Source organism: Phlebotomus argentipes, unplaced genomic scaffold (genome assembly GCF_947086385.1).
Source record: "Phlebotomus argentipes unplaced genomic scaffold, Phlebotomus argentipes genome assembly contig_2, whole genome shotgun sequence".
Taxonomy (NCBI): Eukaryota; Metazoa; Arthropoda; class Insecta; order Diptera; family Psychodidae; genus Phlebotomus; species Phlebotomus argentipes.
In genome coordinates this window covers 4,892,584-4,915,231 of record NW_026776162.1, presented here as the reverse complement: position 1 = coordinate 4,915,231, position 22,648 = coordinate 4,892,584, and the positions used below count along the sequence as shown (strand labels likewise).

The 22,648-nt window shown below is 39.5% G+C and overlaps 3 protein-coding genes across 3 annotated transcripts in view; all 3 read left to right on the top strand.

Annotated features, from left to right (window-relative positions):
- The first annotated feature begins 99 nt into the window (after window positions 1-99).
- Window positions 100-546, top strand: LOC132265335 (protein PET100 homolog, mitochondrial). The gene is made up of 2 exons (XM_059765935.1): window positions 100-187; window positions 259-546. The coding sequence occupies exon 2, from the start codon at window positions 272-274 to the stop codon at window positions 527-529; it is 258 nt and encodes an 85-aa protein (XP_059621918.1). The 5' UTR covers window positions 100-187; window positions 259-271; the 3' UTR covers window positions 530-546.
- Window positions 547-753: 207 nt separating this feature from the next.
- Window positions 754-2,798, top strand: LOC132265334 (testis-expressed protein 10 homolog). The gene is made up of 2 exons (XM_059765934.1): window positions 754-2,054; window positions 2,126-2,798. The coding sequence occupies exons 1-2, from the start codon at window positions 758-760 to the stop codon at window positions 2,695-2,697; spliced, it is 1,869 nt and encodes a 622-aa protein (XP_059621917.1). The 5' UTR covers window positions 754-757; the 3' UTR covers window positions 2,698-2,798.
- A 10,051-nt stretch (window positions 2,799-12,849) lies between these two features.
- Window positions 12,850-22,648, top strand: part of LOC132265325 (furin-like protease 1) — a 53,278-nt gene continuing 43,479 nt past the window's right edge. The window contains exon 1 of the mRNA XM_059765923.1: window positions 12,850-13,029. The gene's annotated coding sequence lies outside the window, so the exon portion shown is untranslated. The remainder of the gene's footprint in view (window positions 13,030-22,648) is intronic.

The window sequence follows — 22,648 nt, the reverse complement described above, 5'->3', positions numbered from 1 at the left end:
GGTGAATCTGCGAGTAGCAAAATGTGGGGACTAATTGCGAGACAGCCATACACCACCACCACGCCTGTCGTCTCGCTCTATCTTCGAATTTTTATGGCACTTTATGGGATCGTCTTCGAAAAGAGAGGTTGTACGTGTTTTGGTTGGAGTATCTCGTGATTTTCCTCAATTTTCACACAGAAATCAAGTGAGAATGCTATAAAATCATCTCGAAATGGAATTAACATGTGTTTCTGCTGGTGTTGTTTGTCATTTCAGACGACTACACGCGATGGGAGGCTGGCAATTGGAAGTGGCCAAGATGACCATGTACATCTTCTTCCCGGTGGCTCTCTTCCACTATTTCAACCAGCCAGAGTACTTTGAGAAGTGGGTGACAAGCACAAGGAGAGAACTCTACCCTCCCGAAGATCCAAAGCAAATTGAAGAGATTAGGAAGACCATCAAGAGCATCCGGGCGAAGCACGAGAAGGAACAGATTCAAAAAGCTCTCGAGGAGATTGAGAAGAAGGAGAAAAATGCTGCTTAGTGTCCTCAATTGCTGCACTTGTGATGATTTCTAGTGTTTTAGGGTACCTTTTTTGAATAATAATAGTTCTCTATATTGAAAGAAAAAATTCCTTAAAGTGTCATCATATTCGAAAGACGGAAAGGGAGAATTTCGAACTTCATGGGAACTGTCACTCCACGTGTTTTGTGTTACTCTATTTTGGGTTGAATTTCGCTCAGGATTTGAGGCTGAAAAACGTGATAAAGAATGGCGAAAGGGAAGCACAAAAAGGCTTTGAGATCGGAGAAAGCCAAAGTGAAGTTGAAAGGAGCCAAACTCCCCAAAGGACTCAATATCACGAAGACAGACTTTAAGGTGAAGAAGATCCTCATCCGGGAGCAACTGAAAGACACTGAAACGCCGGAAGGCATTCAAAGAGTGAACATTAAGGATCTCGTGAGCAAATTGCGACACAACAACTCATCCATAAAGCAGGACACTCTGAAGCACGTTAAGGAGATTCTCGCCTCATCGCCGGAAGATCTCTTTCCGCGACACTTGGGCGATGTTGTGCAGACAGTGGGACAAATGTCCTTGGATGTGGATAGAGAAGTGCGCCGGGAAAGTTTCAGATGTCTTCAAACACTGCTAGAATCCATAGACACATCTTTGATGGAACCATTCTTCGACATGCTATCATCTTACTTGCGATGCGCCATGACTCATCTTCAGAACAACATTCAGGAAGATTCACTGCTCTTGCTGGACGTCCTGCTCCAGAATGTTCCTCATCTCGTGGCGAAAGACAGTGATAAAATCTTCACAAACTTCCTCGACATGGTGTCAAAGCTAAGGTCAGAATCCCAGCCGGGAAGGACGTTGTCGTTGAACTTAGGGAAGAAGATCACGGCTGTAAAGTGGAGAATCCGCGTTCTGGAGAGACTTCTCAAGCTTTTGCAAGGATTAAATGCCTCCCTGAGAATTGCAGACACGGAAACAGCTGTGAAACCCATGCAATTCAATGCCGAGGGAACTTTCTACGCTCCAATAGTGCAAAAGCCACAAGAATTGTGGTTCGAAGAGGTTTCTGGATTGTTCATCAGGCAAATGAGCTCCCTTAAGCAGAAGACAGCAGCCAAAGGGACAGATTTTAGTGAATCCCAGAAGATTATCTACTATGTGGAGCAAATGGTGCCTCTCTTGGTGGAGACTTGGCTGGAGATAAGACCGCAAAACACAGAGGAAGGTGATGTGGCCCTTGGTCAGGAGGCAGCAAGCACAATTTCACTAATTGTTGGCATCCTGGAGGAGCTCTGGAATATGGTTGTGCGATGCGATCAGAAGAGTCAAACCACAGAAATGCAAACTTGGCTGAGAAAGTCCTACAATAGAGACTTCTGCCAAGCCTTCATGACGGGATTTCCGTACAATTTCACAGGAAAAGCTCGTTCTGTGTCTGCTCAAGAAGAGAATCTGCGTTTATGCTATCTTTTCTGCTGTCTCAGCGACTCATCTGGCGGGACAAATGCAAAGCTGAGTGGAAAGATAATTGATTTCACGAGCGGTGAGTTGAGAAATTGATTATTCCCAGTGATTGTGTGCATTAGAGAAACTGTTTGTCTTTCATCTTTGTAGCCTCCCTGACGACATGGCGGAGCCAGACTCCATCGAGTTGGGCATGTTTGCACAAAGTATTGCGGATTGTTTTGGTGGAAAATGGGAAAAGTTGGTCCACGCGGAGTGTGGCGCATTTGAGGAAACTTTCTCAGAAATTACTCGACGTCCACACAAAGGCAAAGCTCAGCAGTGAATTGAGTGGGGCAATTCTTGTGCTCATTTCTCATGCTCTTTCTTCGGAGGAGAAGTGCCTGGTGGTCAAGGAAACCACTGAGCAGTGGTTTCAACAATTGCGCTCTGTGCTTGCAAATGCTGAGAAGATGCCACAAAGTCTTGTGGACGCTCTGGCCAAATTGTACACAATTAGCAGGGAGTTTGTGAACTTCTTGAGTGATCAACTTCCTGATATACTCAGCAATATATCGAGGATGGAAATTACTGAGAGTAAAGATGACGGAATGGCAAAGAGACAATTAGTGAATTTCATCTACTGGCTTCCCGGGAGAATTACAGAAGATCACTTAAATCTAATAGCGGATGAAGACCTGAGACGATATGCAACGAGCCTGAATTCTTTGAAGAAATGCTAGTGTTTTATATGGACAATAAATATTGTAAAATAACTCACCAAAATGATGAATTTAGAATGCTTGTGAGATGACATCGCTGCCAGAGACGATGGTATTTGATGCCAGGATGATTTTGGATCCAGTGAGCTTCTCCACGAGATGACACGCTGCTATTTCTGCATAAGTTACTCCTCCCACGATGAAAATAAACACTGTTCGCGGTCTGAGCGGGAAAGGATCACTCACTTCACCTCTCTTCACTGCACTCTGAACCTCCTTGACACTCATCACTTGGTCACTCTTCCCCACAGATACTCCCATTCCCTCGCACTGACCTAACTTCAGAGCCACATCTTCGAAGGAATCTGCCTTGAGCAGGAAAGACGCGATTTGCGCCACAAGTGGAATGTACGATCCGTTGAAGACGTAGCTTGGGCACGTGGGAGAGTCCCTGGAGGTGCCTGAAGAGGCTTCCAACTCCGGCAGGAGCTTCAGTCTGGCTGCATCCGCGAAGAGAGTGCTTTGGGACTTCCTGGGCAGTGGAATGTTGGACAGAATCTTACTCCGCGCAGAGACAGAACCACTTTCTGGTGAGATCTCCGGATACAGTCCACATTGGGTGAGATTGTGGAAGACTGTGAGATGTCTGTGGCCAAAGACATTGCAGTAATTCGTTATGAATTGGCAGGTTTCCTCTGTCGTCAGACTGCCAGTGAGATGAAGGAGACAAATGAGTCGCAGAGTGTTGAATTTGTGCGGATCCGTTGTCAGAATGTCCTCAATCTGTGACACAGTTTGTCTCCTGTTCCTCCCATAAATCATGCAATCCTGCAGATCCTGGAGTTGTTCGAAATCTGACCCGAGTTCCTTGATAATCGCTTCGCAGAGTGTCAAATGTCTCAGCAATTCCTTCTTCGCTGCAGCCACTTTGGGCAGCTTCTCAGTCACATATTCCTTCATCTCGTGGATCTTCATGTCTCGGGAGAATTGTCCCTGCAGCCCGAGAGCCTTTGCCTGAGCGCTCAAGAGGGAAATTACGTCGGAAAAGTGGCGATATTTATTCTCACAGAAGATAGCATCCATCGAAGAGTTCATCCTGATGTTTGTCGATGAGGATTTCGTGTCTGCAGATGAGTTTTCCTCCAAGAGGGTGAACTTCCCACTCTGAATTCTACTGTTCTTGGAATCCACAACTAAACTTCCGGACTTGGCTTGGTGAATTTCCAGCAGAAGACCAGAGTAAGTCACTGGAGTTAAAAGACACGAGGCGAAATCCTTTGATCTATCCAGGAACAGAGCGGCTGCAAAGTCTGTGGTTTTATCCTCTCTATTGGACGGTCTGTGCTCCTCGATTCTCCTCACCATTTGGAGGATTTTCTCAGAATTGCTGCCGTACGTGAAGAGAATTCTCTGCTGGCCACAAACCATCCGGAATAGTCGCAAACTCTGTGAAATGCTGAGCAGGGAAGATGTGTCGTGCCTGACAAAGACATCCCGGAAGACGTCGAGCATCTCAAGGCTCAACACTCCACTGTCCAGACAGATAAAGTCCCAGTTGAAGCGATGAAGCTGCACTAAGCCACTGAGTCCTTCCTGCTCCAGCAATTCCTCCTGGCTGTGCAGGAGATTTGGCACTACAATCACATGATACTTGATCTCTCCATCCCGCGGAGCATCTGCGCCGACCAGAGAGCCAAAGCTGTGTATCTGATCGAGAACTTGCTTGAAGATGAGCAAATTGGCGGAGATGAAGTAGATGAAAACTTTCCCCACTGGTGGCGAAATTGTCTGCTCAAACTTGAATATCTTCTCAACACCCTTCGCTCTGAGCCATGAAACGCCACAAATATGCTCCAGAGGCTTTATCAAGCTCGCCTCAATCACCAGATCCTGAAAGAAGCCACAGAATGTTGATTAACACAGTGTGAAAAGAGAACATTGCACACTCACTTTGCGACTTCCCGGAATTTGACAGAGAATGTGTTGCAACTTCTCAATGGCAATCTGGCGAAAGCCCAGCAGTTTCTTGTCCACCGACGCATTCATGGTGCACTCGCAGACCCTTTTGATCTAATTACACACTGCAAAGGTAAATAAACACAGAATAATAACTACAAACACTGCCACTTTTATTTCTTCCGTGAACAGCTGGTTTTCGGACATGGACATATACTGCTTTTCGAGGTGAAAACCCGCGGCGCTTCGATCGAAATTCTCAATTCAAACTCTGGATCTCATCGCAAACTGTTGATTCGCGTGAAAAGCGAGGGAAAGTGTCGAAGTTAGGTTATGGACAGGAAAATCATTTTTCTTCGTGCTTTTAATTAAAGTTTCCAACATTCTAAAGTGAAGTTGGAGAAAGTTTTAAGCATAATTGCTTAAAAATATTTCCAAGCACTGCTGTGGAAATATTAAAGTAGATTTTGACGAGACAACAATGAGATTCTGTAATTAACACCCAGTGTTATTAAAGCAATCAATTTATTACGCACGAAAAGATGGGTAACCTCATATATTTCCCAAAACACTCTCACAATTTTCAGCCAATAATTTTTGCTATTTCTATTTCTGCTGCGCACAAATTGGGTCTGAATTTTGGCATTGAGTGTTTATGTATTCAAGGAAAATGCTCAGTATCCACAATAGGATCTTATACGCAATATTCATAAAGAGTCTCAGATAATCTTCCAAAAAAAAAAATTGAGGAGGAAAAGAAATGTGGACGAGAGTGCTGAAAGCATTATACGATGGAAATGTTTTCCTTTCTTTTCTCTCTCTCAAAACAAACAAAACCAGCGGACAGATGGAAGGAAAAGAGGCGCACAGTGCAGAAAGGAAAATTTTCCATTTATTCACACCACGGCTTTTCTTTTGCTTCGCCGGCAAAAGGGAGGAAGAAATTAAAATTTTGTTGATAGCACTTGCCAAGAAAAGCCACTATAAATTGCATGGGAATTTCTGCCAGTATTTGCATAAAATGAAGGAATTCCCCCACAATTGAGTGGTAGTTTATTGTAAGGCGAGAGAGAGAAATATTATTGCGGAAAATAGATAGAAAATGGGCCACAGTGAGAGTTCAATCTTGTGCATCAGTGCATTTTTTGTGGATTATTCCTGGCCAGCGAATGCAATCTTTCCACTCAATGGCAGCAAGTGTTAAATTTTGTATTTGCCAACACGAATCTCGTGAAATTTATGTTGTCTGTGAGAAATCGCCACTGAAAGCTCCTCCAATGGTCATAAAATTCATTTCTTTATTGTTCGGCTGTTGGTGAGCGAAAAGGAAAGGCTTGTCGACACTCACGCTGGAGGAGGAAGTTAAAATATGGAGAATGTTATGAAGTTTGAAGAAAAAAAAGTTTCCCCTCACGTTTCGATGCAGAGATTATGCAAATCTTGGTAAAGACCTTTCCTTGTAAGGACTGTGTTCCGCCACTCGACTCAATCCATATCCGAAATCCCTTTTTCTGCGAAGCACATGCAAAATCTTAGCAAAGCTAGGCTCTGGTGATTAAGTTGGAATTTGGTGTGAATTATAATAATTTCTCCTTGTCGCGCAGTTTCGCACTCGCTTCCTGCTGAGAAAATTGCATAAACATCTTTGAAGGTGAATAATTTAGTGGCAAAGCTCCCGCCGTGACAACGCTCCACATGAAATTATTGTCATCAGGAAATGCAATTAAAGCACAACCTTTCGTCTTGTGATGCAAATACAATTTAGTGCATACTATATAGGGTTCATTAGGTGGGCTACACTTGTTAATTTTGCAGGGTTCTTGTTTATGTTGATGTTACAGTCTCCCCAATACTTTGCAATGTATATACTTTCATCTTGCGACATCGTTCTATACTTCTGATGGTTTTCTCTCACACCGCAAAAGCTCGTGTGTGCATCATGAAGCACACACTCCTTTGCATTTAGAAGAGCCATACGAGACTGTGGGGAAACTTCTTAATATACAAATACCAATTGTGGGGAGCAGTGAAAACTGATGAAGTTTTGTTATGCAGAAATACACTTCATATCTTTTATGGTGAAAGTTCTGTAATTATTTGCTTGTGTTGCGGACGCAAAATGGAATTTTCACGATTTGTTGTGGTGAAATGTGTGAAATATGAATTTAATTGTTCTATGTGGGAGAGAAATTCTCTACTACTTCGCGGTTAATTCCATTAGGAAGCTCGCATTCTTTTCACTTTGGCTTTCCCGAGGAGCTCATGCTTTGTGTCCAAGAAAAGTATGGAATTCTGCACCTTTACAAAATTCACTCAGTGCTCTCTATCCGCCCTTGTCTGCGATGTTTCAATAGATTCCATTTACGTCTGAGATAAATAATTATACTCTTAGTAAGTTACGATTATATAGAAACTTGTTTGGAAATTTCTATGTCACATTTTATCTTATAAAACCGGACGAAAAAGTTGATGGTCATCAAAACTAAATTTACACATTTACTTCAGCTCTTTTTGGCTTAATTTCATTTAAAGGATTGGCATTATGGTATAGCCATTCAATTCTATACACATACACGTGACATGGTTAAGAGGAACAATAGAGCTTCTCGAATGGAATGACTCAATATTCTCTTAATTAATGAACGAGAATACCTGTTTAATTGCTCAATTGACGAGAACATTCAATAAATTCATTGTGCACCACTGCATGGGATGTGATGTACTATGTCTGTGGTCCACAACATGACTAAAAATCCTGGAATATGTGCAGAAGACAGCTCAACTTACACCGCATAACTTCGCTCAATGGTTTTCGGGGGAAATTCCGGAGCATCTTTGAAATTCTGTCCATGAAGGCATTCGAATGGAGAGCTTTAAGACTGTGTGAGAGTGAATCTGACTTGAGATGGAGCCTGAGCGATAAAAGTCAAAAGTTCCACCCTGAGACAAGTGGACAATGATGGGGCCAAGAAGATAAATAGTGCCACCCCTCGTTGTACGTATATCAATTCCGTGTAAACCCTCTCGAATGTTATAAATGGCTTCGAGGCACCAAGTATGCGAGAACGCGGTGGAAAATTGGTAGTCGTGGGGCGTGTGCATAAAATAGAGCATAAAAAAGGCACATTCATTCTCCTTTTCCGAATGCAATAAATTTCACATTCGTGGATATACCTCGAGAAAAACCCTTGATTGCAATTTATTCTCACTGGTCTGCAGGAGGAATTTTTCTCTCTCACTTTCATAGCATAATGCTACGCTTTTTCTTCATTCACTTCCCACTTCCCTCGCTCAATCGCGCCCAATTTTCATCTCATCCACTCCGCGAGCAATATGCAAAGGCGAATCTCATCATTTGCGCCCCCGTGGAAAAGGAGGCTCTCGCCGAAACACAGCGCAAAGGTGGGAAGATTTATGCAATTCAGTGGAGAAATTGGGCCACGTTTTCCGTGGGATATAAATTCAATGGACAGCCGAGGGATGGAAAGAGGCCATAAAGTAGAGTTTAACTCTAGTGCAAAATTAAAATTTTCCCTCTCATGACAATCATTCTCCCTTCACAATTCATTGGATATGTGGAGAATTCCATTCAATGGTTTGAATTAACATTTCAAGAATTCCCATCAAGATTCACATTCAGGCACAATACGGAAATAGTGACTGGACTATTGATTCGAAATTAAGGATTCTTTTCTCCTAGTGGCTCAAGTAACGTCGAATATGCAGTGGGAGTTCCATTTCATCACAATTTTTCCTCTGGCAATTTCTCCAGGAATTCCTAAAATTACTTTTCTGCTTTTGCAACATTCAATTTGAAAGAATCTCCAACAGATTCTTTAATATTAACATTTTGTAAGGGTTTTTTTTTATCTTGAGGAGTTTTGCATTTATTTTCAATTATTTCATCCACAATTCTGTGCCAGTCACCAAAATTAATGACTGTAATTAATGCCGCTGGAATTCTGTCTCCATTGCAATATCTGCCCGTATGAAGAAACTTTTGGCAGTGGCCAAGATTTTTTTTTCCGGCGAGCAATAAATACAGAATTGATAAAGTGTTGTCGGGGAAATTCAAGACACTTTATTCTAGATATCTTTACTTATGTATAATGTTAGTGAGTGAGGATTAGAAGAAGACTTGGCCTTAAAAATTGCAGCAATTTCCCTAGAATGGGTCTTTGGGGGAAAATTCAATGAAAAATATCTTCATTCTTGCCACCAATGCAGAGGATATAAAAGTCAAGCCTTTGCAACACTATTGACGGTGAAGATTCAGCGGAAAGAATTGTGGTTGAAAGCTCTTCTGATAAATTAGTATGCAAATTGAAGGGGGGATGAATATTTTACGTCCGAGAATGAATTTTCCGAGCACAACACTCTTAAAGAACACTTTTGCCTGCATTCTCCTGCCATGAGCTAATATAAAATGCAACGAGAATCAGAGAATTGCTTACCTTTTCTCATCAAAATTTCATTTAAAAAGCTACATCGTCTTTAAAAGAAGATATTCTCTGGCATGATATTTTCAAGCGTGAAAATAGCAAGGAAAGCATCGCCAGGTGAATGGGAAAATTTGAGATTTCCTGGGAGGTGTCCTCGTTTTTTTTTCTTTCTCTCTCTCTCTCTCCCTCCTCTGACCCACCGAGAATGGACGGAGGAGAAAAGGTGTAAAATCCCAAAGGAGGAAATTAGCTGAGATCTCGTTGGAATCATTAAACCCTTCTCCGTGTCGTTCTTTTTCTTGTCCCACTTAATATAGAAATAATTGAATTTCCCTCCCAAAGTCTCACACTCTTGTCATATGCATTGTTAATGGAATAAGTTTTGGCCATTTTGGTGTTCACAATACACAACAGACGGGTGGATTTGGTGGGGTTTGGGATGTTCTCTAAACAAATATGCTGCGTGAGAAAAGGGACTAAAAGGATTTATATTACGGAAGCAGATGGATTTAAAGTTTTTATCTCCAGTCCCTCGACGAAGAATAGCTCTGTGTGTAATTCATCAACTTTGGCAAGTTATCTGATGAAATTTCAATTCTTCCGCTGAAGCTGAACTTTGATCCTTTTTATATTCTTCGTGAAAAGAAAATGGTGAACTTATAATAAGCCTCTCTTATAAATTGGTTTGTCAACTTTGATTTTAACTACCTATACTGAGAGATAATTGCTCATACATGTCATTGATTGGCATGCTCAATTTATTCGTCAAATTATCCGATCCGAAAGCAAGGAAATGAGCGAAGGAATCTTGTTAGGGAAATAAACCATAGGGGATTAAGTATCTTTGACAGGTTAAAAGGCGAGGTAAATCATATAAACAAATTGCTGAAGCACTCTATATGCCTCATAAATCATTTATCAGGATATTTCTTGCTACTTAAATATTTCAGCAGCGTTTCCGTCGGCAGTAAATTTGACGATTAATTTGAATTACGGAGAACAATTCCACGCATCGTCGTCGTGCGATAAGGTTTCGCATTAACGAGCTGTTTGCATGATGACCGGACCAAAAGCGACTTGGACTTGATGGAGGGCCTTACAAGGCATTCACCTCTCCTGTCATAATTTAATGAACAATGTACCTTGGGTAAAAGTTTGACTTTCGCAGAGGGAAAGTAATCGCTGAAAACAGCAGGTGTAACGCTGTGTTCCCGAGCGGAGGAAAAGCTCTTAAAGCTGATCTCCTTTTTCGGGAGAAACTTTTCCACAAAGTGGCTGCAAGATTGATTTATCCGCCATGAAGAGTTTCCATAATATGTTCCCTTTCTTCGCAGCCATGCGGTGTCACAAGTGGCGGAAAAATGCTCCCCATGGAGAGAATGGGTGATGAGAAAGCGTCCTCTCTTTTCGCCAACTTTTCCGGGATTTTGAAGCTCATTGCCATCACTTTGTGCAATCATCCATTCATTTGGTGGAATGAACTGCGATGTCCACACAATGCATTTGCTTTTTAAGGAAAATCCTCAGCTGAAACAATAAAATTTCAGATGAATTATTCTTCATCGTCCATTATGTAAATGCTCTGCACATAATGCTGTGATGATAAAATTTCAGGAGATTATTCTCGTGTCGTTTCACACACCGCCAGAAATTATTAAAGAATTACTTTTCACTCTTCGTCTCGCAACGCCTCTAATCTCATGAGATATTTTTTATCATCATCTGTGTGTGGTGGTCCTTTATGTTGCAAAATCCTTTTTGTCATTGTGCCAAGAAAATTCTGTTTTATGTAGGAGTTTTATTGTTATTTACCACTCCTTCACTGGCACCAGTGCTTCAATGATACGCAAGTTTCCGTCCAAAAACGTCCCTGGCGACGAAAACTGGCTGTGTCCCCTTTTTCCTCTCTTCATGAGCAAATACTGATGGGATTTTCAATTTTCACAGAGATTGAAAAATAATATTGTCAAAGGAGTTTGATTTATAATGTGTTTATTAATTAGATTCAAATGATTTTCCTAGGAATCATTTCACGACACGATTTAATTGATGATTTGTTTTTAATTAAAGAAAAGCATTGGCAAGCATTGGTGAAGTTGATGAAATGCTCATAATTCATTGAATAAAATCAATATCATTGAGACATGCGATGCACCTTAATTAAACGTAATTCAATAAATTGAAATCATTTATTGAGCAGGTCACAATTCGAGAATAATTCAAATTATGCTCAATTCTCTGGTGCGTATAATGGAAATTCCCACAGAGGAGAATTAAACTGACTTCTCGTGGGTTGTAAAAATCAATATAAAGGCCGTGAGTGAGACAAGAGGGGATTTGATGATCTCGGAGGAAAATTAGGAACTCCCTTATTAATACGCCGAGTCTTGCCCTGAAAGATGCATGCCATCCGCTTAATAGCACACGCCCAGAGATGCTGGTGAGGAAGAGATTCCGGAGTCGCAAAGCGTCCTGTTCCCTTTTACCCAATAAATTATTTGCACGCCTTTTTGTGTGTGTACCTCCTTGTCTCCGAAATATTCCGTAAACGTGCCAGAAATATCTTTTCGTCGTAACAACGGAGGCACGAGGAAATTTAAATTTCACCCATTTTCCATGAATGCAAAATCATCAGGTGGAAATTTATAGATTGAAGATATGTGAGTCCTCACATAAAAGTGTACGCCACTCTTCGTCCTGCCACACATCTCACGGCGTCCTGTACAACCGCATTTCCCGTGTTTGTGGGTGGCAAAGGACGAGGGTGCGCAGTCTTTGCTCCTGTGGCGCACTTAAGCATGGGGGCGGTGTTGAATGACGATAATCATTTGTAAAAATAGATTCTACACGCGGGGCAATAAATTCTAATTTGCCAGTGTCACGATAAATCATATTTCAAGAATTTATTAAGTTACCACAGCAAGGAGCAAAGGAGTTGGCGAAGGACTCACATTTGCGGTCGGAGATTACACACTGCGATGATCCTTGCACTAGTGGAAATTTATTTTTGCACGGAAAAAGACAGTCCCCAAGTGATTCATGTGAATATTCAAACCGTGAACAAAATTGATTGTCTTCCAGAAAAGAAGCTGGATGAGGAATGGGTTAATGCTTTAAATTTAAACACTGATTCTGATTAACCATGTCTGTGTAAGCAGTAAAACAAACATAATCACAGTTTCCTCACTATACTAATATTGTAGGAAAGATTAAGATAAATTTAAATTTTTCTTTGCACCTGTACTTCACTTTTTGTTTATCTTGCATGAGCGCAAAGAACTTTAAAATTGTACAATATTCTCCAATAATTTCAATTAAAGTTTATGAATGATTGCAGGAAATGCGATAAAAATTTCATTTGGAATGTCTGGAATGGAGAAAATCGTCGCATGGACATTTTCAATAAATCAATTACATAATTTGCTATTATACAATTTGTTCTGGCATTTAAACTTTAAGCATTCCACTGAAATCGTAATTATTCTATTTTAAATCAAGGCAATAGAAAATGCACTTTATGATCATCGTAACTTTCGGGAGGAAAATGGAATAATTAATTTGGCAAGTTCAGTCAAATTCCCCACCAAAAGTGGTTCATCTCAATCTCCATAAAGTCTTCTCATTATTCCTGCACTCACACACCTATGAAATTTTAAATTTTCCATCGCGGCATGACTGGCGCGTTGCGTGTTGCCAGCGCAGAATCGCGCTGTCATCGGGATTGGTGCCAACTTCGTGTTGTAGCGTTCGTGACAAAACAAAACCTCGTCAGTGTTTGGTGTGCCGTGAACGAAGGAAGACGTTCCTTCGCGCAGTCGAAATTGACATCTTGATTGGTGTTGAAGGTGTACTATTTCTCGCATGGAAAATGTGAATTTGCAGTGTGGAGACTGTGGTGAAAATAGCAAAAGTGAACGTGTAGAGTCATCATCTTTCCGACTGTACTGAAAATTAGGTATTGTTTGCACTTATTTCCCTGTATTTTCCATCGGAATTTGAGCCTCCGTCTGACATTCGACTGATGGAATCTCAATTCAAGTGTTGACTGCTCTTCATTCGCTCTCTCTCACTCTCTTTGCTTCACCGTTGGGTTTCTCCTGAGATTGGCAAGCCAACCTCATCTCGATTTATTCTCTCAACTTCTTTTACCGGAGATTTATCTCCGATGCAGTCGGATTTGAAGAAATCACTTGCTTCTCTTCCGCCAAAGTTGCTTTGCTGTAATGTCAAGTGCCTGGAGGGAAACAAACACCTTCCGGCTACTTTGATCCTGCTGAATGGATATATGTATATATATCTTGCGTTCTTTCTGATCCCAGCGCGTTTCAATATCAAGTCACACGGAAGTATTTAGGTCTTTGGAAGTCCTCCCCCGAGGCTTACAATTTCAATATTATTGGACAGACGAAGTAAAAAGCATTTCCTCAAATCCCTCGGCGAAGCAGAGATCAGCGATTGTCTGCACAGACACTGAGCATCGTGTTCATTCATCAGGTAGATAAGCGTCGAGAGCATGTATTGACGATGGACCTCTTGGTTAAAAATACCTGCAGTCCACCAATAAATCAAAATGATAATTAGATTTCTGGTTGGAGGGAATTTGAATGTCTCATCGTGTGCCTCATTCACACTGTGACGGATTCTGGGCAGAAGTGTGAGTCAGTTTGGGGAAAAACTGTGCGAAAGAGAAATTGAAGTATTTTTTTCTGCATTGGTAGTTGTGCGAAGATTGGGGAAGTGTGTGAGAAAATGGGAGAGCAAAAATAATTGCGCTGATTGATGTCTTCTTTGACTACTTTATCGGGGAAGAGCAGCTTCAGATAAGCACTATAAAGTTTATGGTCTGTGGGATTCACTTGATAGGCCACGTAAAATCCCGTCATGCTCAATGGTCAGGAATTTTGGGGCGATACAGTGAGTGAGAGAGAGCAAAATGCCGTCAATCCATTTTTCAGATTAAAAGTTATACGAAACCAGTTAGTTGAGAATAGTGTTTAATTGAAGCTAATGTTGCGGAAAATGTTTCCGAGTTACGTAACAATTGATAAGGTTGACATTTGGAGATTAAATAAATGCTTTAATGGGAAAAAATTTGACAGGAAGTTACTTAGTACGTCTTATTTTTGCGTCCGCTCCTTATTTCCTAAGAAAGCGGATTTTGAGTTTGTGATATTGAAATAAAATTTAAAAATTTCACGAATGATAAGAAGCGGAATTTTGCCCGTAAATATTTTCTCAATAATAAAACATTCCGATGAGCATTTCTCCTATTGATTTCAATATCAGGGAATGTGTTATTAATCCTGGACTGAGAAGAGATGCCAGAGGTGAAACTTGGACCAATTTCCAAGAACTTGGGAATTCGACAGAGTCTTCTAGAGGGAATATCTAATTCGTAAAGCTGGGTCAAACCTCAGTAGAATACATACAGTCTCGAAGAGATTTTCCCTTCTTTTTCTATACACACCAATGCATTCTTCTGTTGGGCGAAGAAGAAGAAACACTTCCACACGAAGGAGACAATAAAGAAAAATCCCAGTGAGAAGGTAGAAGAGCATATAAAACATAGAGTGAAACATCGGAAACAGATAAGATTGGCATTTGCCTGACCGGTGAGCAGAAATTTTTTGGTGAGAATTGTTTGTGTGGCGTCACGAAGGAATTTCATTCATTCTCAATTTAATGTTTTTTTTCCTTCCTTCTTTCTTTTTCAAAATGTTGTGAGCAATTCAATTAAATGCACCTTTTGTTGGTTCATTTGGATCACATCCAATTCTTGACGATATGCTGCTGCTGAACCACTTAAAGATAGACGAACTGTGTATTTTAGGATGCTCAAATGAGTGCGAAATACTTTTTATATCGCCTTCCACAGCCTCACGATGCCTCTTTGCACATCCATTGACCCATTGCCGTGGGTAAACAAGCAAGAACAAGTGGTGCTTAAAATGATAAATATTCGGTCCTTATCAATTTTATCACATGGATGAGTCTCTAATGCGGAAGAGAACGATAAAGAAGTAGCAGAAAAAATGCGAAGAAGATTATCATAGAGAAAAAGAGGATTTTTGTTTGCCAAGAATTTGCTGAGACTTGCTAGATTTCGCATTCAAGTTTGTTATCAGCGTTAAAGTTGAGCTACAAAAATTTTTGCATCTAAATTGCTAAATCTTCTACGCAATATTTGTAGCGTATAAAATTGAATTTCAACACTTTTTGTGAGGTAGAGAAGAATTTTTTGTCCCCCTAAAAGTTTAGTTTGTTTTTGTATGTGAAAAAAGTTGCTTTTCAGTTAATTAATGTGAACACAAGACAAAAATCTAATTCACCTCTTATCTGGTATTTGAAATGTGATGCTATAAGCTTCTTTGGTATTCTCAAACAAAATGCAAGATATGCAAGTGTTTCTCTTTCAAATTTTCAACTTTCACAGATTTTCGGGGTATTAATTTAGCAACTGATCTACATTAGTCTTCTCACAAGTTCATATTCTACCATTAATCTTTGAAATAGTTTCAAAGTATAGTATATTATATGATGCAATTTAGATGTTTAATACAGTGCTATGAGAATTGTTGAAATGTTGCACTACCAACTTGAGCAAAGAAATGTCTACAATCAAGGCAAAAATCGTTATTCTGGGAAGAGAGATCTTATAATAAAGAGACTTGGCTATAAAATGCAGATGCTAACACTATTCGGTGAGTAGTTTTGGGGGATAATTGTGTGTGGCAAAACGTGGAATTTCGTACATGTTGTGAGTCACTGATGGGCTGTCCCAAGACCGAACTATCCAGGAAATTACATGGCTAAAGTGGCCACAAATAGTGCCACATTCGCAAGTTCGATGACGACGGAGGAGAAAAAGTGGTGGCTTAACTTCAATGAAAACCACAATAACTAATTTCAAGGTTCGATTGAGTGAACGCGGATTTAATTGTCGATGTCTCAATGCATTTTTCTGCCAATGCTACAAGATGTTGAGTGGTAAACTTTCTCATGAGTGGGCCACTTGAGAGAACACATACATATGTACATATATGCAAAACCAAGGAGTTACTTAAGATTGACGTGTGCGATGGGGAAAAAAGCGAATGAATTTTAGCAAGAAAATGTAGATCAATGAAATGTACCGTCCACTATATTACATCGATTAAGGTGAAAGAGAGTCACAAACTAAAGTTTATTCAATTTGCATAATTGTTTTTTTCCGTGGAGATTTGTTTTTAGTTTAAATTCACCCAACATTGTAATCCAATTGAGCAAAATGGAGAGTTTGTTTTTATCAGTTTGTTGAATCACTTTCCAGAATATCTTCTAAGAATTTCCCAAAGGTAGTAAAAACAGCTGCTTTTTCTGGTGGAGTTTTCTTACTTTTATATCCCATTCTAAACTTCTGAATAATTTTGATTGTCCCAGCAATTTTCTGAAATTCCTAATTGAGGTATAAAAGGAAAAAAAAAGATGGAATTCGTCCAGTTAATTTATTAAGTGTTGTGGTGAGGGATTTTTAATGATGAGATTATTTGCATACTTTCCAATGTGCGATCTCACTTTCCAGCAGTGGTCCGTCGTTCCAGGTGTGCTTGGGTATTTTAAAACCTTTTCATTTGCATACTTTTGCATATTTCTTTCTGACTTTTGTGTTTTTCTCGGGTGATTGATATAGAAATTTGTACAAGTGCGATGGCTGTTTATTTTTCTCCACCAAAGTTGTAATGCGATGAAGTATGGTGAAAAGTTTTGAATTTAATTGATAACAAGTTGTTCAAAAGTTTGGCCGAGAGAGGGAGAGACAGAGGGAGAGAGGGAGAGAATAGGAGAAGACAAGGGGAGAGAAGCTGGGGCGTGAAACAGTGGAGAAAAACGTCGAATGTAAAAGATGATGGAGAAGAAGTCACACAAAACACTTGTGATGGGAAAATCTCAAAGTTTTTATTAGACGTTTTTCGGTTAAGTGGGTGTGCGAGGGTGGTTTGGGTGTCAATTTCCCCCCCATGTGAATTCCGGCTGGCGCGCGCGCGGGGGTGGGAAAGATGGACGAGGATGAATGGAGATGCTGTGCGGGACAGTTGTGCTGTAAAATCTTCTGATATGGATTTAGGGCGGGGATAAGGGACTTTCAGAAAGAGAGTGCTTAAGTTTTTTTTCCCCTCTCCACACTCCCTATAATTCCGTGTAATTTGTCATGGCGAAAGAACAGAGTTTTTCCTCCTTATTCTCCTCAATCATATTTCATGCATTATTTATCATATATTGTCCCCAAAAATGTACTTTGATCTCTATACGAAGAAATACATATGTTTGGTAAACATTCCTCTCTGTCGGCGAGTGTTGAAAAATAGGCTGAAGTGATGGAGTAAACAATGTAATTTATGTTGCAAATTTGTCCGCCAGTTTGCAATTAATCATAAAAAAAGAATTGTGTTGAAATTTTAATAGGAAATAAATTGAGCACGATAAATTGATGTGATTGCGGTTGATAATAGAAATGATTACTGGGTGAGAATGAATGTCAATGATTTGTCTTCCTATACAGTGTGTGTGTGTGTGTGTGCAAAACTAAAGAGAGTTGATTGAAATAAAATGATATTGAGTTATTAATAGAATGTTGGTGAATTTTGTATTGCAATGAATGGAAATTGACATTAATTAATGATTGGCACTTGCTGCCATTTACATGCAAATATTGCCAACATGGAACAAAAATATGTGAATTTTTCCCTTACAGAACATTATTGTACGTGGAATTTTTCTTTCATTCTGATGGTATGCTTCATAAGTCATTCCGTAGGTCAAGAGCCCAGAAAGAGAGATTTCTCTTTACCCATTCATGCTAGAGTGGCGGTTTTTTTGTGTGTGTTACAAGTGCAGAATAAAGGCAAAGGAAAAAAATAACAAACCTCCTAATATGCCACGCTGAAATATGTAAATGAGGCTTCTTAACTCTTCTTCGCTTCACACAATCTTGCCTCTTTCACACAAATCACGCACGCACACACATTCTCGGGAAGATTGATTTGTATGCGGAAAAGAATTTCCCATTATTAAAGGAATTATGTTCGCTTTTTCCCTCTCTGTGAAACTTCTTAAACTGAGTTCTCCCCCGAATTTCACCCAGGGGATCCTCATATTGAGGATTTACTGCTTCCTGGCGTCTTCATAAAGTCTCCACTTTGGACCTTGATTTATTCAATATCTCGAGTTTCACAAATTTCCCTCTCTATTGCACCACTTTCATTGGGAAATGCGAGTAATATAATCGTAATAGTAGTAATAGTTAATCGAAATTGCGTTTTGATTGATCATGATTATAATTATTATTATTTTGTTACTCTCTTCATTCAATCGATGTCTTAACCTTGTAATTTTATTTCTCAAAATTTAAGGTAAAACAGTTTTTCTTTCATCATTAACACTGATTGCGATAAACTACTGGAAATTGTAATTTCACCACTTCAGCGCACGCAGTGCAAATGTGTTTCAAGTTTAAAAAAATGCATTGTTGAAGCACTAAAAGTTTGTATGTTTTCTCATCTAATGAGCAGCCCCTTTCAATTTACCTTCTTGTGCGTGTTGAGAGAATGGTGATAAAAAAATGTGCGCGCACAATAAAGGTAGGAAAAAGGTGGGAAAATATGACCCCGTATCATTTGCAATTTGTTCAATTTGCCAATTTTCTGTTTTTCACATGACTTCACCCAAATTGCGCTACAATATATATATATAAAGAGTGCAATTGTTATTTGGTGAAATTGGTGAAATATTATATGAACATATATAATAAAATACAAGATAGAATTCGGATAGTGGAGCGCGTGTCTTGAAACACTAAAAAGTGTGAATGCCGCAGCATTGCCCAACGTTGCAGTTTGAAAAAAAGGCAAGAGAAAAAAAGTGGCGTGGTGTAAAAAGTTCAAGTTTATTCAATTGCTACATCACACAAGTACGCGTGCATTGTATAAGTTAATTCCTCTGATTGTGTTTTCTCAGTTCTGCTCTTACGATTGTTGGTTTGTTTTCCTCCAGAGTGTCTATTGTGTGTTGGTTTGTATATGGATGATGATGATGTAATGGAGACAATACAATTTTTTTTTGAGAGAGAGAGAAAGAGGCAAATGTCCAAGAAGTGCTCCAGTAGGGTTTCATTTTTTGAGGTCTTGCTCCTATTTTTGCCCCCCACAAATCTGCTTTTTTTTAACGCGTTTCTCTTTCAAAGGCGTTGCTATCCGATGAATTGTTCTCCTTCCCCTTGTGCACATTCCCATCATGTCTCAGTCGCGAGTTGAGATAAGACAGAATGCTTAGTGAGTTTGGAATTGTAGAAATTAAGGAGAAAAAAAAAGAACACACATGAGAGTATAGTTTTATTCTAACCGACGCTCTCTGCAGACAATGGACCATTGTTTGTCGATTAATAAGTATTTAAGAGTCATGTGTTGCACACGCATAAAAAGTTTGCAATAAGTGCACACATAAAAAGTGTTGTAAGAAATAAATTGGGGTAAAAGGCAGAGAGAGAGAGAGAGAGAGAGATTCCTCTCGGAGTGACGATGGAATGCTGAAAAAGTCATCAATTGCATTGCACAATTCCAAGTGAAATATTTCCATCGTGGTCTATCGGAAAAATGCATTTTTTTCCATCATGACGATATAAATGGGGTGAAATGGTACGCTAAAGGGCGATGTGTTGTGAATGGTGGATTGGCGAAAAAAAAGTGTGGAATTTCTTACTCCCTTTTACTGCTTTCGCCCCCTGTTGAATTGCTTCTGTGACACGAGAGCACTGCGAAAAAGAAATGTACCACTTGGGAGGAAGATGATGAAAACAAATGGAATATTTTCCACATAGACAGAATCTATAAACCGGAGGTGTTGAAGAAAGATATAAGGGGAAATGCTATGTACTTTTTACTTGCTTTGCTGGAATGCTGCTACTCAGTGTAAGAAACAGTGCTAGTCAATCAGATTGCGGGTAAAAGTTGTGTTCTTTTTGTGATGTTAACATTGATAGATTGGCATGAATGCGATAGTCATGGTGAATACTACCTTTTCGATGGTTTTTCAGTGAATACTATTGTTGTATTTCAGTGCTTTTGTGGTTGTTTACAGAATTTGTATTATTTTGCATTATCTTGTTTCATTCAATTTGTGTTTAAATTTGAAATTCACTCTTCACGTGAAATTATTCGAATGGATTTTCTGGATAATAACAAAGTGTTGAGTCAATTGCGGAAGAAAACTTCAATGTTTTCTCTGCTGCAAATTCACTGAATGGCCTTCTGTGTCTTTTTCACTTCTTGTTTCCCTTGACTTCTCCCTCTGTATTTCGAGTGTTTTGTGTACCTTTTTGGAGAAAAAGGTTTTGGTATGTTGTGCTGTACAGTTTGTGTGCCTCTGCAACTATCTAGAAAATCTACCTATTTGGCCGTCCTGAAGTTTTCTCCCTTTTGGCGCACGGTGTGTGCGCTCCGGTGAAAAGAATAAAGAGTCAATTTATGAATTCTTGAAGCGAAGAAACGAAGAAAATAAGATACTGATGGCTGGAGATGGGGTATAGACATGAAAAAATCAGACCCAAAAATACCTGTTTGCCGGCACACACAATTCGGCCAAGGTACAAACAGAGAAGAAGCAACAATGAGATGAAGAAGAGAGCAAAGCGGTCCATTTGCTGGGTATATTGGAGGTATATTGTTGCGCTTGTTGTCTTACTAGTACATATGTACATGGTATACCAATGGCAAAAGGAGCTAACATTACTTTATTCTCTCATACGGAATTCAAGAATGTACCAACGCCACTTTTGAAATGATTTTTTCTCCTCTCCCGCCATTTTATTCTATGTTAAATGAGAGGTAGATGGGCATGTGAGGTATGATGATGAGGAGAAGAAAGGAAAAACTGTGTGAACTGTTATTTTCATTTCATTAGAATAATGTTGTTTCTTTTATCCACTTGTTTCCCTCGATGTTCTCTTGGATATATCTCAGCGTCGTTAGACACAAGAAGGCACTATATTGAGCATTTCCAGCATCATTTTTGGTAGCAGCATCGCATTCCCGAAATAGACACAAATTTCACGATTTGAGAAGGCGTTTTGGGTAAATTTCCCGGGCGTGTACATTAAATTGATGTTTTATAACTTTAAGGCTTCTGATTGTTGCATTTGCAATATAAAAATTTTTTTTTTAAAAGAGGATTATCAAATTAAAAACGTCATATTTCACTAACTGGAAATAAAAAAAAATTCATTGATTTTCAGTAGAAAGTATACATTTGGGAATAATAATGATACATGGATTGATAATATTCGATTTACTCAGAGTGTCATCAAAATTCGCATTAATTTAATTTTCCAACTCCATGCATTCGTGTTTTCATCACATGAATATAAACACCGCATGATTTGATTTTATATTTGTGATCATTTTATTGATCACATCCAATAACATATTGCACAATAAAAATTGTGAATGGGATTGATATATATATTTTGCGAAATTCTGATAAAGTGTGAGAGAGATATAAAGGCTTTTTTGTGTACAGGTAAAAACGTGGTCAATAAAAGTTATTTATGTTACACTTTAGTGTACCCTATAGAGAGGGACTATAAAATGTACATTTTCGAGACTTCCTGTTGCCGCGCTTCTTGCGAATCCAAAAGCTATTACCGTAATTAGGTAAATACACTCAAAATAGCACGGCTTCCCTCGCAGCGAAATGAAAGAACAAATTATTCCTCGGGTGATAATCTAATCAGTCGCCGCGTGAGGGTTAGGAAGGAGGTCATGCGATGGTGGGGCAACAAAATTCAAATTAACATTGGCATAATGAGAAAATTGATCGAAGCTCTGGCTTCGAGTGTCTTTGAACTCCACCACTTTGTCACGTACTATCAACTTTTGGGAATACTTAATAGCGACTGAAGCTCTTGAGATGTGATTCTTTAATCAAACGGGGCTAATCAGGGTGCAAAGGGCTAATTATCGCGTATGGTTGAGGATAGCAAGAAAGTATTTTATTCTCTCGAGGCTTTTATGATTCGCCAAACAGTGTGACCTCAGTTTTCGCGACATTGGTCTATTTTGCTTTGGGAAAAGCTTCATCGACTGTCTGCTTGCGAATTATCTGATGAAACTCTTACTGAATTATAGAGTTTTTTTTAATTCTGTGTGCTGTATAATGAAACTGATGGTCGCACTGTAGAGCTGGTGGGTTTTTTTTATCGTTGTGCCATCCTTGAGATTTTCTCTTGGTTTACACAGAGCGCAGCTCGTCCTGACGTGATATATCAGAGGGAATCTTTTTCAGAAAATATTTTCTTACTCATCAGTGTTAATGGTAAAATGAGTGGAGGAATGGACGAGCGCGCGCTGAGAAACACATCTTCCACCTTCCATCCACTTGTGATTATGTGTAGAATGACTATGCTGTGTTTTACCAACATTATATTTATAGTGGAAGGAATCTGCGTGCGCTACAGTGTTTGTTTATTTGTTCTCATTAAAAATTCAAGGACTCTCAAATGTAAACAACTCTCCAGCATCCACTGAATGCTGTGCACATGAGAG